Source organism: Spermophilus citellus (genome assembly GCF_964194105.1).
Source record: "Spermophilus citellus genome assembly, chromosome: 4".
NCBI lineage: Eukaryota > Metazoa > Chordata > Mammalia > Rodentia > Sciuridae > Spermophilus > Spermophilus citellus.
The window spans coordinates 146,599,636-146,617,914 of record NC_138185.1 but is presented as its reverse complement, the minus strand read 5'-3'; the positions used below and the strand labels follow the sequence as shown (position 1 = coordinate 146,617,914).

At 34.1% G+C, this 18,279-nt stretch overlaps 1 protein-coding gene across 1 annotated transcript; it reads left to right on the top strand.

Annotated features, from left to right (window-relative positions):
- Window positions 1-14,738: 14,738 nt before the first annotated feature.
- Window positions 14,739-15,665, top strand: LOC308646222 (olfactory receptor 4N5; the record flags this gene model as incomplete). Its single annotated transcript, XM_081288885.1, has 1 exon — window positions 14,739-15,665. The coding sequence occupies one exon, from the start codon at window positions 14,739-14,741 to the stop codon at window positions 15,663-15,665; it is 927 nt and encodes a 308-aa protein (XP_081145011.1).
- Window positions 15,666-18,279: the final 2,614 nt, after the last annotated feature.

The following is an 18,279-nucleotide window of genomic DNA, read 5'->3' as shown; positions in this document are numbered from 1 at the left end:
AATTTTTGCTGTTTATTTAATATTTATTTTTATAACTGTACATAAATTATAATGATAAAAGGTAGAAATCTTCCAGGTACACACCTATACAAACACTAACATTGACCCTCAAATTACATTTCTAGAAATATATTCTTCACATACATATAGAATTTATGTTTAATTATTGTAAAATAGAGTGGGATAGGTTAAAAAAGTACGTAGCCTATATATTCCTAATAAAGACACATGTTTTTATCTTATACAAGTGTAAATTGAATAGTAATCTAGCATATAAGGATTTGTGAAACTGAATGTTAAGGGAAACATTCAAGAAATATTGTAAGTAAAAAAATGAGGTAAATTATATTATGTACATTGCTTTTCAAGTATATGTTTAAAAAGGGGAAAATGCTTTTTTGCACTTATTGAAATAATCATGTGATTTTTATCCTTTGTTCTTTTAAAATATGTATCTAATAGAAGAAAACTTACATGGATTGGGAAAAATTATTTTGAATTTGACTTTAAAAGGACATGAAATGAAAGTAAAAATTAAACAATTGGAATTACATCTACCTATTTGCCAAATGAATTAGACCAGACATTGAACCCTTGAGGCTGCATATCATCTTTAATAACAGCTGGATTTGTGGATGTTCCTTCTGGTAATTCTCCAGCCTCCTTAGTGGGCAAAAGCAGATGAGGTAGAAGCCTGTACCAACTAGTGAGACCAAGCCTCTGAAAACAAGCAAGGTACTCAGGCTGCAGGGCAGCACAGGGCCAGGGGTTGTCCTGACCTTAGAGTACCCAGCACTCTCTGAAACCTGCTTCTGCCATAACTGCCTATTTTTAATTTTAGATTTATTTTTTGTTTCCATATCCATTTTTTCCATCACAATTTGTTGAAAATCTCTTTTCTGAATTTTTAGTGTCTTATAATCTTTGGGCTGTTTTTAAGTATGTTAATGTGTTTGATTCATCATCCTAAGAGATCATTATGATTACTGTTCTTCTACTTGGTCCACTCTGTCATCATTTTCTTTGCATATATACCCAGTAGTGAGATTGAGGGATGTGATAGTTCAACTAATTTTTTTTTAATGAAACCCCATATGATTTTCCATAATGACTGGACTAATTCATATTTTGAAAATGTGTGCAACAGTTTCTTTTTCTCTATATCCTCATCAGCATTTTTATCTTCATTTTTTTTTAAGTAGCCATTATTATTGCAGGGAGTTGATATCTCATTGTGGTTTCAATTTGTATTCCCCTGATGGCTAGTGATGTTGAACAGTTTTTCTAAGTATGTTGACAATTTGTATATCTTCTTGTGAGATATGTCTATTGTCTGTCTTTTAATAAGTTAGTCTTTTTATATTATTGAGTGTTTGGAGTTACTTATATATTCTGGATATTAAACCATTATCAGGTTTATAGTTTATAGTTTATAGTAGGTTATTTCTTCACTCTGTCAATTGTTTCCCTTGATGTACAGAAGCTCTTTAGTCTAAGGAAATCACATCTATCTACTTTTGCTTTTGTTCTCTGTGTTTTTGAATTATGTTGAAAAACCCAAAGGAATGAAAAAGCTTGGTCACATTCATGCTATGAGTCATCTCTTATTTCTCTCCACAGGTCACCCAAGAGCAGGCAACATGGCAGAGTCCTTGGAACTATTAAATCAGTCTTCAAGGATGCAGAGATTATTCTCTTTGCATTCTTTTTAGCTATCTATGTTGTAACTGTACTAGGTAACCCTCTCATAATGGTTACGGTGTTTTTTACCCCAAACTTGAACACCGCCATGTACTTCTTCCTAGGAAATCTCTCTTTTATGGATATGACCTTTGCTTTCTTTGCCAACCCTAACATGATCATGAATTTGGTTAAAAAATGTTATTTTCTTTTGCTGTTGTTTCACTCAAATATTTCTTCTTCATGTGCTGGGTGATGTTGAATGGTACTATTTGTTTCCATGGCCTATGATAGATATGTGGCCATTTGTAAGCCCCTACACCATATGACCATCATGAACAAGAAACTGTGTACTTTGCTTGTAGTGATGTCATGGTGCTCAGGCCTCATTCATGTAGGAGTATTGTCTTAATTCCATTTAAAATACATTATCTGGTATTTTAACATTTCTCTGCCATTCTTTCATTTTACTCTTTGTGAAAATGCAACTTCATTATTATTTTTGTAGCAATATTCTAACAGAGAGAACAGAACAGAGAAAAATGAAGAAAGAAGGAAACAAAATTGAATAACAATTATAACATAACATTAGACTTTACTATGGCTTGGGTTTCATTAACTCAAGTGAAATAAAACTAAATAATAAATTTAAAATTAATAAATAAAAATTATTCTGTTATCTTTTCAGCTTTTAAATCATATGGACTAAATATATATTATTTCAATTATTATTTACCATTGGCCTAGAATCCTAAAATATAATATCCCTGAGGAGAGTGACCATGTCTGGACATGTTAATTCTTTTTTTTTCCTTTAATCAACCTTATCATTTTTTAAAGAACATTACCACCCAACTAAAATGCAATCACTCCTTTTAAAAGCTTGGCATTGGTGACCAATCTTTCAACACAAGAGTCTTTGAAGAATGTTTCAAATACAAACTACAATATTTGTTACCTAGAATTTCCAATTATATATTCCTCCCCCAAGTGAAATCCAATGCCCATACTCAAATTTGCCTGTGAATAATAGCAACTCTAATCTTAAATGCTCAGAAGTAAAAACAGCACAAAATACTTACTACCTGGTGAATGAATAAATAAAATGTGACGTATCTATACAAAAATGTTACTTGCAATAAAAATAATCAAAAACTGATGTATACTAAAACATGTATGAATCATGAAAATATCAGGATCCTTGAAAGACCAAAAGACATAAATCCATTTGTATCCAATGTCCAGAATCAGCAAAATTTAGGGGCATAAAATAGATTAATGATTATCCAGAGCTGTGGAAGTGTGATAAAATGTAATCTTTTGTGACTGTATCATTTAGTTTAGCCTAGTGACCTTAATATTCATCACACTGCAGCATGCATCCTTACAGGACACCAAATAAAATCTCATGTGTATTGTTATCACATTAGAAATGTGCTAAAAGGATATGTTTTTTTTTAACGTGAAAATATTCTAAAATTAGATTGTCATGTTTTGTTCATAATTCTGTGAATGCAACAAACACAGGAACTCACATACATATATAGGTGAATTTTATGGTATGGCAATTTTATCACAACAAGATTTTTTTTTTAAATGTCTGATTCTAAGAGCACTCCCATGGGTCCTATCAGTACAAGAAAGCTATTTCTTGCAATTGCTGTCTCTTCCTCTCTTGTCAAGTCTAGTGGGTCCCAGTGGTTTTGCTGGAATTATAGTTATCATCATGGTGAAGAAGCCAGGCCAGAACAAAAGGGTTCTCTGTCATCTGAAGTTTCTTTGAGTAGGGTGAAGTTCTAATTCTACTCAAGGAGGGAGTATGCTGGGGCAAAGCCTTCAGGATCATCCATTCAGGTGTACCAACCACATATTTCAGATGTCCAAGTTTTCTCTGCCAGTGCCCTGACCTGAGTAGAACACACATACCTGACCAAGTATAGATGTATTTCTGCAGCTATGTAATTGTATTAGATATTCTGTAGTGCTAATAAATATCCCTTTACCATGGGAAATAAGTACCTTTTTGGAACTACCAAATATTTCCTTGGGACTTTACACTGGCCCTTTATATACTCGTTTGTGGCCTTTTATGAACTATTCCTCTACAATAAGCCAATACAGCTTAGCAAAGAGCAAAGAGCTCCACTGTGGGATAGCGTTTCATTTTTAAACCCTCAAATGCTTCTCTGCAGTTGTGTTATTTACAAAAGAATGTTTTGCCAGCAGAGCCTGGGGATGCACACTTGTAACACCTGCCTTGGAGGATAAGGCAGGAGGATTGTGACTTCAAAGCCAGCTTGGACAACTTAGCAAGATCCTAAGTCTTAAAAAAAAGACACATTAAAAAGAAGAAATGTTTCCTATATTACTTATTTAACAATCTTTAACAAGCAGGCCTCTATCTTGTTCCAGGGCTGGGGTCCTGTCTTCTACATTTACCACCTGCCTTTCAAGGTTCTTCTCAATACTAGACATGTTACCTTGGCTCATGTGAGAGGTAGATGTCATGATAGGATTAAAGCTTATTCACACAGTGAAATGCTACTCAGTAAGAAAAATAGAACAGATACACTAACCACAGAGATATCTCTAAATAATTATTTATGTTTAGAAGAAGAAACTTGAAACAAAATGAAAAAACTATGAAATTTTATTTTATACAGATTCAAGAATAGATGAAACTAATATGTAATAACAAGAATGAAATAGCTATTGTCTCAGGTAATATTGACCATAAAAAGCTCCAAGGAAATGCCTAAGGTTGAGAGAAATATTTTATAGTTTGATAAGTGTGGTAATTTCAGATATATATATATAGGAGAAAAAACTTATTCACTTGCATCTGTAAATTATTTCTCATATAGTAAGAGGCATTGAAAGTAGACTGGAAAGAAGAAGCATCACCAAAAAATTAAATGGTTTAAAATAATGTTCAGGGCAGTGTCTTTCAACAGTACAGTCAATTTAAAAATTGCACATGGTAGATATAGTATTAATTATTAAAAAGCAGTGTCTTTTTTTATTCCTTTACCAGAGACATCTTTTGTAAAATCTCCCCTAATATAGTTTCTAGCCAGCTCAGCATTCTGATAGCCAGTGGCTAATTATATTTTCCAAGGTCAAACAGGCAAAGGGGGAAGTTGGCTGGGCTTAATAAACATCTTGTTATTTCTTAGTGTATTTTAATCTCCACTTTGCCTTAATTTGTACTTTGCCCGCAGTTTTGCTCCATTATTATATTTAAACTAATACTGCCTTATAATTTCTAATTTGGTATTTTCCTTACAGCCAAATAAATTCCAATATGCCAATAAATTTTTCATTTTTAATTCTTTCCTTTTGTCCTAATACTATGGATTCAATCAATTATCATGCTTTATGATTTAGACCACTGCTGAAAATACATTACTTTTGTCTATGTCTGTCTATGTATATCAAATTTCCATCCAAACTGAGAAGTAGAGTCATCAAAGGGAGAAGTCTTTTCCTGTGATAAGATAAATCTGCAGTCTTCTCACTTGATCAGTTGGGGTGTTCAGCAGCTCAGACAAGTGGGTTTCTACAATTTCACTGTGAATGAATAAAGATGAACATGTAACAGAAACAAGACCAGAGAATCAATTTATCTAAAGATATACTGATGATCCACGAATAATAGAGTTTGCACTTCATGATCCAATGTCTAACGGGGGTAGATGGCTTTGGTTTTTTAGATTTAGTTTTCTCCTACAAATCATCTGCTTCCTTCTTCGGTACTAAGGTGACTTTTATTTTTAGAACTTAAAGATTGGTTTTGAGTTATAATTATTAGAGTTTCTTTCCCTGGAAATGATGAAGCAAAATTTTTTTTAATGATTAAAAATCTATCTAAAAATGAAATGAAAAGAGAAAAATGAAAGAAGAAAACATATATGTATTATTTATGTAAATAAGTTATCAACCATATTTTCTACTTTTATGTCTTATTATCATAATATCACATCTCTAACTCTAGAATACCTGCAATTTTACCTATTTAATCATGCAATGTTTTCTAATAGGACTGTGGCCTAATATAATAGATATCATGTCATTGTATCCAGAATTCTCTGGATCATCTAAAATTTTAGGGTCTATTTGCCACCTAGTCACATCTTGTTAGCTATCCTGAAAAAGTAGATAATACCTTTTATAAAAATTGAAATAATTAATTTATCAAAATTAACTAAAGACGCTGTTTTAAAAATTTTAAACTGAAATAGCTCATTTTACTAAAATCAAAAGCATTAAACATAAATCACAAAATAAAAACCATTCTAGAGAAAGCAGGTTTTTTTATTATCAGTATTTAGAGACATGTAATCTTTTTGTGTGTGTATGTGTTTAAACTCTTCTATTTAGTTAAAAAATTTTTTTTAAATTATTTTATTGTTGGTTGTTCAAAACATTACATAGTTCTTAATATACCATATTTCACAGATTGATTCAAGTGGGTTATGAACTCCCATTTTTTCCCCGTATACAGATTGCTGTGTAATCTTTAAATTCTAATTGGGGGACAAGTTAGTTAGGCACTCATGTATTGCTCCAAAAAATAGTAATCCCTCATTAAAAAATGGCTGTGACCCTAAAGAAAAATCTCCAAAATTTTCAGGGCAGAAAAACAAAACTCAAGGATTTCATTTTGGAAAAATGGCTAGCTTTGGTGTGGGTGTTTGTACCCTCCCTAACTCATGTCAAAACTTAATCCTCCAAATTTATGTTTACATATTTTGCATTAGGGCTTTTGGAAGGTAATTAGATAACATCATGAATGTGGGGCCCTATGACTCTATTAGTAACTTTAAAATAATAGAGAGACCCAAGTTAGCAAGATTGTTCTGTCCAAACATGTAATGACTGGCACCACCTTGGTACTTTTCAAATATCCACAGCAGCAAGAAGCCCCACAGTAGGTATGCCACCCCATCTTGAATACCTCAACTTTCAGAAATATGAGCTGAATTGTTCCTTGTTTAAATTTCTCAGGCCTATATGTATTCAGTTCTAATAGGAGAAACAGACCAAGATACTTGTCACTCAAATTAAAGAATCATAGACAAATTTTAATTCGATAATTCATTTATTATTTTTTAAAAGGAATATCTGAGAAGAAATCAAGAATACACTATCTAGATGGAGCAAGTTGAAAAAAAATTGTCTTTGAAGTTTTCCCATCGAGTGATAGATTTCATTTTTCTGGTCCTTGCTTGTGTACTGTTTAGAATTTAGCCCATGTAATTCAGTAGAAATATTTTGTACCACAAATTTCTCCTTTCTTTACCTGAATTTTTCTTTCAATGTGACATTCTAATTTAAAAACCTATTTTGTGCCACTGATATATTGTGATCTTCATGGAGTTGAAAATATTTGAAATGGAAATAGTAACAGTTTAGGGATGCTGCTGTAACAAAAATAAGAATATATGGCATTGGCTTTGAAAACAAACAACAAATTCTAGAAGTTTAGTGAGGAAATGATTGATGGGTCTTGAAGAGCCATAAAGAGAGTACATTGTAAGATGGAAAGCTTAACACCCTCTTTTATCATATTGCAACACTATTACCTAAATTAATCTGTCATATGAAAACATACACTTGGATTTGAAGATAAGGCTCAGTCATTTCTTAAGCAAGTTCATGGAAATATTATACATCATGATCTTTGTGTTGTTCATAGGTTTATGCATACTAATAGTCCCTTAGCTATTTATTTAACATTTTTGTTATTATACATAAATTGTAACTCAGTAAAAGTCAGATATGTTCCAAACCACACATTTTCACAAACATCAACTTTGATTCTAAACTTAGATTTCTAGGAATATATCCTTCACGTAAACATTTAGATATTTAGATTTAATTATTATAAAATAGATTGGGATAGATAAAAATTTACACATGGCCTATATATACCTAAATAGGACAAAATTTTATATATCTTGTGTATTCATAAGGTGAATTGTAAATAGGAGATATATAATTGAATGTTAACAAGGAAAACTTTCAAGATGAGTTGTAAGTAAAAAAATTTGGTTTAAAATATTACTTAAAATAATCTTCAGGTGTATGTTTAAAAATGATATTTTTTTCTGTATCTGTTGAATTTATATGTGATTTTCATTCTTCATTCTTTTAAAATCAAATAGAAGAAAGCTTATAGAAAATATTGAATGAAGTTGGATTTGGCAAAACTGATTGGATAAGTCCAAAATCAGAGCAATATCAACAATAGAAATAGACATATGGGGTGATACCAAAATAAAAACCTTCTACATGATAAAGGAAGCTATCAACAGAAAAAAAAAGTACAACCTACAAAATGGGAGAAATATTTGCAAAATATGACAAGGAGTTATATCCAAAACATGCAAGGAAATCAAAGAACAACAAAAGCAAATAAATAAATAACCTGATTTAAAAATAGGCAATAGACCTAAGTAGACATTTCTCAAAAGAAGGCATGCAAATAGCAATAGGGACATGAGAACATATTCAACATCAGTAATGATCAGGGAAATGCAAATCAACAGTGGTTTACCCCATAGTCATAGATTTTGTTTTGTTTTCTTTTTTTTTTTCAAAATAAGAAGGGTGTACCATTATGTTAAACAAACAAAAAAGAAAGAAAAAAAGAAAAAAGAAATTGTGCTGGTATCACTTAAATAAATCATTAATACTAAACTGTCTTTGGTGTAAGATTAATACACAGGGAATACTAATGTGCCCTATTTCATCCATTGGAATGGGAATGTTTACTTTGTAAACACTGTGTCACTGATTATTGAATATGTGTAACTTGCTCTTGAGATTTACAGGGTCTCACAGACAAGAATCTACCATTCGTCTCAGGAGAGTCTCTGGACATGGATAATGCTGAAACTGTTAAGAGTATGAGATTCTTGGAGATGAACCAAATGCATTTTGCACTGTGAGATGGACACTTTTGTGCAAGGAGCAGAATGTTATGGTTTGGATATCAGGTGTCTCTAAGAATCTCCTTTTGTGCAGAAATGTTTGGAGATGAAATGATTATAAGAGTCATAACCTAATTAGTTATTCCTAGTTTGAATGGAATGACTGGTTGATTCATTCTCTCTCTCTCTCTCTCTCTCTCTCTCTCTCTCTCTCTCCCTCCCTCCCTCCCTCCCTCTCCCCCTCTCCCTCTCTCTCTTCCTCTCTCCCTCTCTCTCTTTCTCTCTCTCCTTCCTAACACTGCCATGAACTGAGCAGCTTTCTTCCACTGGATCCTTTCCCCATGATATGTTGCCTCACTTTGGGTGCAGAGTAATAAAATTGACTATCTATGGGCTGAACCATGACCTCTAAATAAACTTTCCCTCCTCTAAGTTGTTCTTATCTCTTGTTGAGTATTTTGGTTACTGAAACACAAAAACTAACTAAAACAAATGGATATCAAGTAGCAGAAAGGACTAAGAAGTTCTGGTGTGCTAATGCAGTGCTATAGATAATGTGTTATAGATAATGTATTGGACATTTCAGAAATCTGGATGTCTTTTGGAAGTTTGCACCATAAAGAATTGATAAATGTTTGAGGTGAGAAATGCTTGTCCTGATTTTAGCATTATGCAATATATTTATGCTGTACAATATACCATCAATGGGCTGAACCTCTGATACCATGATCTCTGAAACATTGATGTCCAATTAATATGTACAATTTTATATTTTATGTATCAGTTCAAAAATAATTAAAATTATGTAAAAAATAATAAAATCAATAAAAGTGTAATTAAATTTTAAAAGGAAAAACACCTTAACCCAAACACAAACATGTATTTTTTTTTTTTTTTTTAATGCTGTACGATTGCCTCAGAGAAAAACGTTCTCATCAGGGAAGTCAATAGAGTATTGTGGACAAGTTTAGATCTGCTACTCCTTTTGACTAATGCTAAAGCATTGTGATAAATGCTGAGAGGCAAAATGCCAGGAAAGTCTATAATTATATTTAAAAATGTAAAATTTAAAAAATGAATTAAAATTAAAACAAAAGAGTTTGTCTTTCCAAGGATTTCAGTCACTTTCTGTCTTCCTTACTTTCTTTCTCTTCCCCTTCCCTCCTTCTCCCCCTTTTCTTGTATGTGCCACCATGACTTCATGGGTATGTCTACAGTTGTGGGCACAGTTACTTTTTCTCTTCACCTTTTCTTCTACATTTTCATGTGTCTTTTCAGTTCTTTCCTCTATTATTTCATTTATAGCCATTCTGAATAACTTTTATACAAGATTAATGACATGCATTCAAATTTATATGTTTGTAGCACAGACTCAAAAAGGAAATAAATTGCTACAAATATTAATAACATTTTTCCATCTTTTGTTCACTTTTCATCATGTCCTATTGTACTCTGGCTAATATGAGTATAAATTATGGGTCTAAATTTGAATAAAAATATGCTTGACCATGTATTATATTGATATACAATAAAATATAAAATTAAAATGCCTTCCTTTAAGTTTAATGACTAAGCAATGCCAAGTTTTATTTTAATAGGTAAGAAAAATTGAAACAGGAGGTTTTAATAATTTTTTTCTACGTAAAATTCTTTAATTGATGAATGGAAAGGAACACATGAACTACTGGGCCAAACAATAAGTAAGTATAAATAAAAAAAATAACAATATATTATTCATTCTTTTATTTTAGAGGATATAGGCCTAGATCAACTGGTCTATAAGCCATCATGAAGGTATTTTATTTAAGAACAATAATTCCTGAAAAATATTTTTTGAGCATAATATATTCTACCTGACACTTTTGTGCCCAAAATCATACAAATAATAACATACTGATTATTGGCTTAATCCTACAACATAATTTCTTAAAGACGAATGACTTCTTATTACACCCATGAATTGTATAAGATCTAGAATAACCTCTATAGGCTTACTGTTTTTATTTTGCCTAATAAACACAAGTGTCATTCCAATATCTGTACAACTGATAAAATGTCAAATTCAAAAACCTAACATGATCCAATTGGGCTTTCACTGGCACATGCTTTGACTACATAACATTAAAATGTTCCCTCTCTCTTTTTTTTTTCCTTTTGGTCTGTTTGTAGTCAACATCCACTAATTCCCATTGGCAGTACTATACAGGGTTAAAGTAGTTAGTTATAAAATCCCAATGTACATTCTCTATTGCATCATAAATTAAAAGAGTGGATTTCAAAATTCATAATGTTCCAACATGAGAACATATATTTAAGGACAACTTCTGAAAAGATCTATTAAGTTCCCATTCAGTCCCTGGGAAGTCTTGGAGTAGCAGTGAATTCCTTATAAGGTGAATTTTTCTGTTTTCCTTTATATTTAAAATAAATGAAAAGAAGGAAGAACTAGAAAAATATAATATATTTGTCTGGGATATCTGCTGCCTTGAAATTCACTGAGAATATTGTTGCAGGTACAGAGTAATGGTGAGCTTTAAATTCAGGTGTATAGCACTTTCTACCTTGACCTTTAAATAAAGTTTCTGCCATACCTAAATGAATAAAAAGTGAAAATTCTAGTAGATTAGGAAGTTTCACCAACTAGATCTTAATTTGATTTTAATGCAAATAATTGATCCCCACCTCACTTAACCAAAGGTAAACAATCCACTACTTCAGAATTGTTGGGAAAATGAGCATTGAATGTAGTGAAATTATGTATGTAGAAAAGACAGTGGAAAATACTTCAGTCTCAAATAATGTGGTCAAATGGGAGGAGGAGAAAAGAATAAGCAAGAGAGCAAATGAGGAAAAGAAGAGAATAGAGGGAAAATTACAGGGAAAAAAACAACAAAATTGAAAGCAATGTGAAAGAATACTTATGAATATATGACGATAGAATTAGCAGAAGGATGAGGAAAGAAAAAGAAGCAAAAGAAAATTAATTGGGAATGATGAAGGAGAGAGGTGCTAGGATAGTGATTCTGTCTTCAAGCTCCTGGCTCTAGGAGATGGGCTAATAGCTACCTAGTTATGCACAATCTGGCCTGCAGATGCTTGTGCAACTGAATTCTGAGAAAGAGTGAGGATATGAGCTCCCCTCTGCCTGTGCATCTGCAGTGCCAGATGAGTTTTGTAGCAGGTGAAATGTCAAGAAAGGCTAGAGGTGTAAACACCTTCAGGCTCCACCTTAGCCCACACTAACATAACTTCTTTGTCCTCCCTGCCTAAACATTCACTTTCACTTGTGACACCCATTGCTTGAGCCTGTTCTCCAGGCTCAAACAGAGGAATTTCATCTCATACATAGCTCTCCTCAGTCTCTGATGAGTGTGATTTGAGAACCTCAGAAAAAGAAATGAGACTAGAAGAGGACAGGAAGTGGACCAAAGACTTGGGATGGTATGGAATTCCATCTGTTGGGTGACAGGGAATGGATACAGACAATGGAAAGTAAACAAAGGAAGAGTGAGAGCTACCTGTGTCTTAGAATCCTGAACCTCAAGAAGCACAGGTGATCAACTCAGGTGAGCAGTGGATGCTCCAGATGTAAGTACAGGAGGGGAGCTCCCAAGTTCACTGCCCTGGGAACAGATTCTGCAGACAGTGTGAAGTGTGGATGTGGAGGTGTAAGTACGTACAGAGAAGGCAGCTCCCTAGCTACTTCTAAGGATGTCAAAGGCATTATGTCATATTTCAGATTTTTTAGACTCACTCTGTGTGTGCTAATGCATGTGGGATTATGTGTTTGTGTGTCTAAATATGTGCTCCTGTGTTGTGAGTACTTGTTCTATAACATTTAGCTATTAGTTACAAATGTTACTAATCGCATAAAATAAGTGTTTAGATATTTCCTCACAGGTGTGTGGTAAAATATAATACATTGCCTAAGTGTCCCATGAGTTCTCTAAGGTCTTTTGGATCTGATTATTTTTTATTATTTCCTTCATTTTTCCCTTCCCATCTATCTATATAGTGATGTCATTAGTAATTTATATTAAATTTACATAAGTATCACCCCACATTTACTTACACTGTTGAAAAATATTGATATTATCAGCACATCATAAAACACAACATTTAAAATGCACTATTTAATCATAGTTTATCATGCAAGAATAATTATGGAGCTGGGGATGTGGCTCAAGCAGTAGCGCGCTCGCCTGGCATGCGTGCGGCCCGGGTTCGATCCTCAGCACCACGTACCAACAAAGATGTTGTGTCCGCCGAGAACTAAAAAAATAAATATTAAAAATTCTCTCTCTCTCTCTCTCTCTCTCTCTCTCTCTCTCTCTCTCTCTCTCCTCTCTCACTCTCTCTCTCTCTTTAAAAAAAAGAATAATTATGATATAATTCTAGAACAGGTTCATCAGGCTAAAATGTTGTCATATATGTTGTGTCAATCTTCATTCCACCCCCTAAACCTAGGCAATCATTATTCTACATTTCCTCTAAATTTTCCACTTCTGGAACTTTTAAATATTGTTTTTGTGACTGTCCCCTTTAACATAGTGTAATGCTTTCTCTTTTTATTCATGTTGTAGCATGTGTATTTCATTACTTTTCATTGCCAAATTGCATTACACTGTATTCGTGGAACTTCTGAAAAGTAAGCATTACATGTCATCAAAACTCAGTGGTACTACTTGTATGTCACATGGCAGGAATTAGTTTTAATTAGTAATGATTAATCTTTTAAGTCATTCACTCCAGTACTGAAACAAATAGTCTAACAATGTGTGAGAATTTATATTTTATTAAATATTTGTAGAATTATACTAACACAAAAATTATAACACATTGGGAAATTCAAGATTTTTCAAAAATATAGCTTAGAGTAACAAAGAAAGAAGGTCCACTATTATTAATAACTCCAATTAAATATGATGTGCCCCCTCCCTAGAATGAATATTGTACTTTGCAAACCAGCGTATGGACTACACCTTAATTCCCAATTTCTCTAGCATAAATATTTAGAAAAACATTATAGCCAGAAAAGAGAAAATATTTTGACAAGCAATATCATGATTTGTTAAAGTGATAAATAAAATTGCAGTTGAAATAGAAAAATATGCACCCATAATTTTGCCTATCACTTGCTAATAAGATAAAAAAGAGTACATTAACCATAAATTTAAAACTTTCATTTTTTTCTTATCTCTCTAATAAATATGTTACAGTATATTTCCATCTGGCCAATTCCCACTCTACTATGCTTTAATATCATTAGTAGGGATAGACAAAATATTTTATATATTCTGATGAATTTTTGTATTACAAAACAATATCTATGAGTGAGAAGGAAATCATTGGACTAACATTCTGAGATTTGGGAAAATAGATTAAGCAAATGAGGCTGGGTGAATATTAATTAGAATTTAAGAGCAGGATGTAGTGAAGATATAGGATTGGCACCCAGACCATGTTTAATTAAAGGAACCCCATAAGGCAAGTCACATGTACAGATTTTGCTTGAGATCCTGATGACCAGTTTAGAGGGAGAATGCACAAAGGACAACAAAGCAGAGCAGAGAGTTGCAAAGCAAAAATACATAAATTCAGAAAACAGAAAGATAGCAAGCAGGAACTCAGGCTTGCATAGGACCTGAATAGAAAATCAAGTGCAAAAGCACTCTGTTTTTTGAGGATAAAGAGAAGGAACCCAAAGTTGGCAAATAATCTAACAATTAGAAATGATGAAGAACCATTAATAACAATAATAGGCCTACAACACCACAAAAAGGACAACCATGATAATGGCTAAATTTTCCTTTAAATGGGAAATTTCTAACATACCCCAAGCAAAATGTCCCAGGGTCCTACAGAAGACAGTTATTTAGAAACACAGGTTAAAAGGTAAATGTGCATGTGACTAGAAAAAGAGAGGCTTAGTGAGAAATTAGAAGAAGGATAGAGGGATTGATCCAGGACACAGAAGTCTTATGGGGTATAAATTGTATTTAACTAGGATGTGTTGGCTATGGCAAATATTGCTTTTATCTGGGGTGGACCTGTGAAACAAAACAAAAAAGTGTTTCTAAAGATGATGCTCTGTTTTGCTTTTATTCTGTAGAATGAGAAGTGATGGAGAGAGGGAACAGCACAGTGGTGACAGAATTTATCCTCCTTGGTTTGACCCAATCTCAAGACGCTGAGCTCCTGGTCTTTGTGCTAGTCTCACTTTTCTACATTGTAATTCTCCCTGGAAATTTTCTTATCATTTTGACCATAAAATCAGATCCTGGACTGGCAGCCCCCCTCTACTTCTTCCTGGGCAACTTGGCCTTCCTGGATGCCTCCTACTCCTTCATTGTGTCTCCCAGGATGCTGGTGGACTTCTTCTCTGAGAAGAAGGTGATCTCCTACAGAGGCTGCATCACCCAGCTCTTTTTCTTGCACTTCCTTGGAGCAGGAGAGATGTTCCTCCTTGTTGTCATGGCCTTTGACCGCTACATCGCCATATGTCGGCCTCTACACTATGCAACAGTCATGAGCCCCAGGGTCTGCTATGCATTGCTGTTGGCTCTGTGGCTTGGGGGTTTTGCTCACTCCATTGTGCAAGTGGCCCTTATCCTGCACTTGCCTTTCTGTGGCCCAAACCAGCTGGACAACTTCTTTTGTGATGTGCCACAGGTCATCAAGCTGGCCTGCACTGACACCTTTGTGGTGGAGCTCCTGATGGTCTCCAACAGTGGCCTGCTCACCCTGCTGTGTTTCCTGGGCCTTCTGGTCTCCTATGTTGTCATCCTCTGCAGAGTAAAGGGACACTCCTCAGAAGGGAAGAGCAAGGCTATCTCTACTTGCACCACCCACATTATCATTGTGTTCCTCATGTTTGGACCTGCCATTTTTATCTACACCCGCCCCTTTAGGGCTTTCCCCGCTGACAAAGTGGTTGCTCTCTTCCATACAGTCATCTTTCCTTTGCTGAATCCTGTAATTTATACACTTCGCAACCAGGAAGTAAAAGCTTCCATGATAAAGTTGTTAAGTCAGTATGTGGTTTGCTGAATAACATAATAAGCAAAACAAAAAGAAGAAAATGCAGTTTGAATTAATTAAAGCATGTCCTCATTCATGTGCTGAATCTATCATTTAGCAAAAACTATATTAAGCACTTCCAATTTTCTTACACTATTCTAGGCACATTGATGAGACAGGTAAGATTCTAGGTCTCCTGAGGTTGCATTCAAGTGTATGAAGACTAGTAAATCTATTAAAATTATCAGAGAACTGTTTAAGAAACTACTCTCATAATAAGAAATTACTATTCTCATAGGAATTATGGATTTGGGTAATGCAGAAATCATTTAACTGCAGTCTCCAGTATTCTTCAACCATAGCTTAAGATCATGAAAATAATCCAGAGGTATCCTAGCACTACTAGATATCATGGCAAAGAATGCAAATTTTGTTTTCTGTAATCTCTGCCCACTCCCCTCATTTCTCAATATAAATCTTGTAGAAGTAAATTAGAAGTCTTTAGAATATGTCATGGTCTTTTTTAAAAACCTGGAATGTATTAGATAAATCCAATGTAGACTAAATCTTATGAAGGCTAAATACCAGCTTTACACCACCAAACCTCTCTGTTTAGAGTAAGGCAGAGTTTGTCAGTTTGACACTAGTGTCATTTAGGGCCACATAATTTCATGTGATCTGTAAATTCTTTTGCAGTTCCTTGATGTCTACTTACTGTAAGGTACTTGTAGTATCTTAATAACTGTAACAACAAAAGTTATCTCTGCATATCACCATATTTTCTGTAAAGGGAACATTTTCCTCAATGAGAAACATAGCATTAGGTTATTTACTTCCAGTATATTGATCTCATAGTGAGATGATAAACCTTTTATGGGGAGTGCAGCATAAACTGGACCACATATAATTAATAATTTTTAATAAACTATATTTACGAATTAATAAATATCTTGCTTCTATCTAAGTGTAATATACTATCCCTTATCAACCTTTTCCCATTCCTCTTAACCCTACTCTCCCCAGCCTCTGGAACCACCATTCTACCCTTTTCTCTTTCCTGATGTTAGAAAAAAATGTTTTCAGTGTTTCTTTCAATCAGCATGATGTTGGCTATTATGGGTTTGTAATATAGCCTTTATTGTGTTGAAACATATTCTTTGTAGATATAATATTTTTGAGGGTTTATTTTTATCATATTGAATTTCACCAAATGCTTTTCTGCATCTATGAGATACTCATATGTCTTTTTCCTTAAGTCTATTGATACATTTACAGGATTCTGTGTGTTCTACCATGAATAATCAAGAAAAATACAATGTGTTGAGAGACACAACCAAGTTAAGATGGCACCTTGCTGAGGGCCATTGCCAAGTAGGAATGATGCATCAAAATTTCCTTGCCAGCATACCCCATGTTGCTTAGAGGACATTCGCTGTGATATTGCATGTATGCTTTAGTAAGGTGACCTTGCTCAAGGACCAGGGCGGATCCGGGTTTAGAGCTGAGCAGGTTTTAGGAAGTATCCCGGTTTAGGATAATTTGGGTTTAAGGTGTACCCTGCGAGGGAATAGGGTGTCTCCTGCTGCCTCAGGCACGCCCGATCCTTGAGTTCCCGTTGAGTTCTCCTGAGATTCAGAAAGTATTTTGGAAAAAAGCCTCGTGGAGTAGGTGAATTGGGCGGCAGCATAAACTGGGATTGCCCCAGAGCGTGTGTGGAGGCCGGTGTGAGTTCGGGAATAAAGAATTGCTGTTTGAATCTACAAAGCTGTGGTGGCTCGTGATTCTGTGCCCAGCCAAGACTGCGGCAGCACCTGGCAATTTTGCCAGAAGGAGTGGTTGAGAAGTAACACCAGGGAGCCATTAAGATGATGATAATTAAGTTAAGCTGTGTATAATTATTAAGATAATGACTGATTGCTGTAACTGGATTATGCTAAATTGAAACAAGCTGTATATTCAGTTGTGTATACAAACCTCTACTGTCCGGCAATAAGGCGGCTCCTGCTACCTTAGTGCCTGCTACTTTTGAGTTCCCGTTGAGATCTCGAGGAGTTCCCATTGAGTTCCCGTTGGTTCTCTCGGAGTTTCAATTCTATCTAATGGTTGAGTTCCCTTTGGGTTTGGGCAATAAAGTAGTTCCTGTTTGAACCTACAAGTGGCTCAAGACCTCCCGGTTATTTGTGCACAGCCAGACTGCGGCAACAATGCATCATGGATTGAGATGTGCTGTTGAATCCTGTTTACTGGAATTTTCTTGAAAATTTTTGTATCTATGTTCACTAGGGATATTGTTCTAAGTGTCCTTTTTGTTATGTACATTTTTTCTTAGTATTGCTATCAAGGGAGTCTGGTTTAATAGAATTACCTCAAAAGAGTTCTCTCTTTTTCTACATTTTTCTTATAGTTTGAGATAGTTGATATCAGCTCTTCTTTTTAAGTTTTTGTATAATTCAGCAGGAAAATCATCCAGTCCTAGGATTTTGCTTGTTGGAATTCTATTACTAATTCAATCTTTGCTTTATTCATTTTCTGTTTTTTTTTTTTTTAGATTTCAATATCACTATGATTATTGGCTTAGTTCATTTTCTGTGTCTTTACAGTTCAATATCACTATGTTATATGTATGTAAAAATTGATACATTTC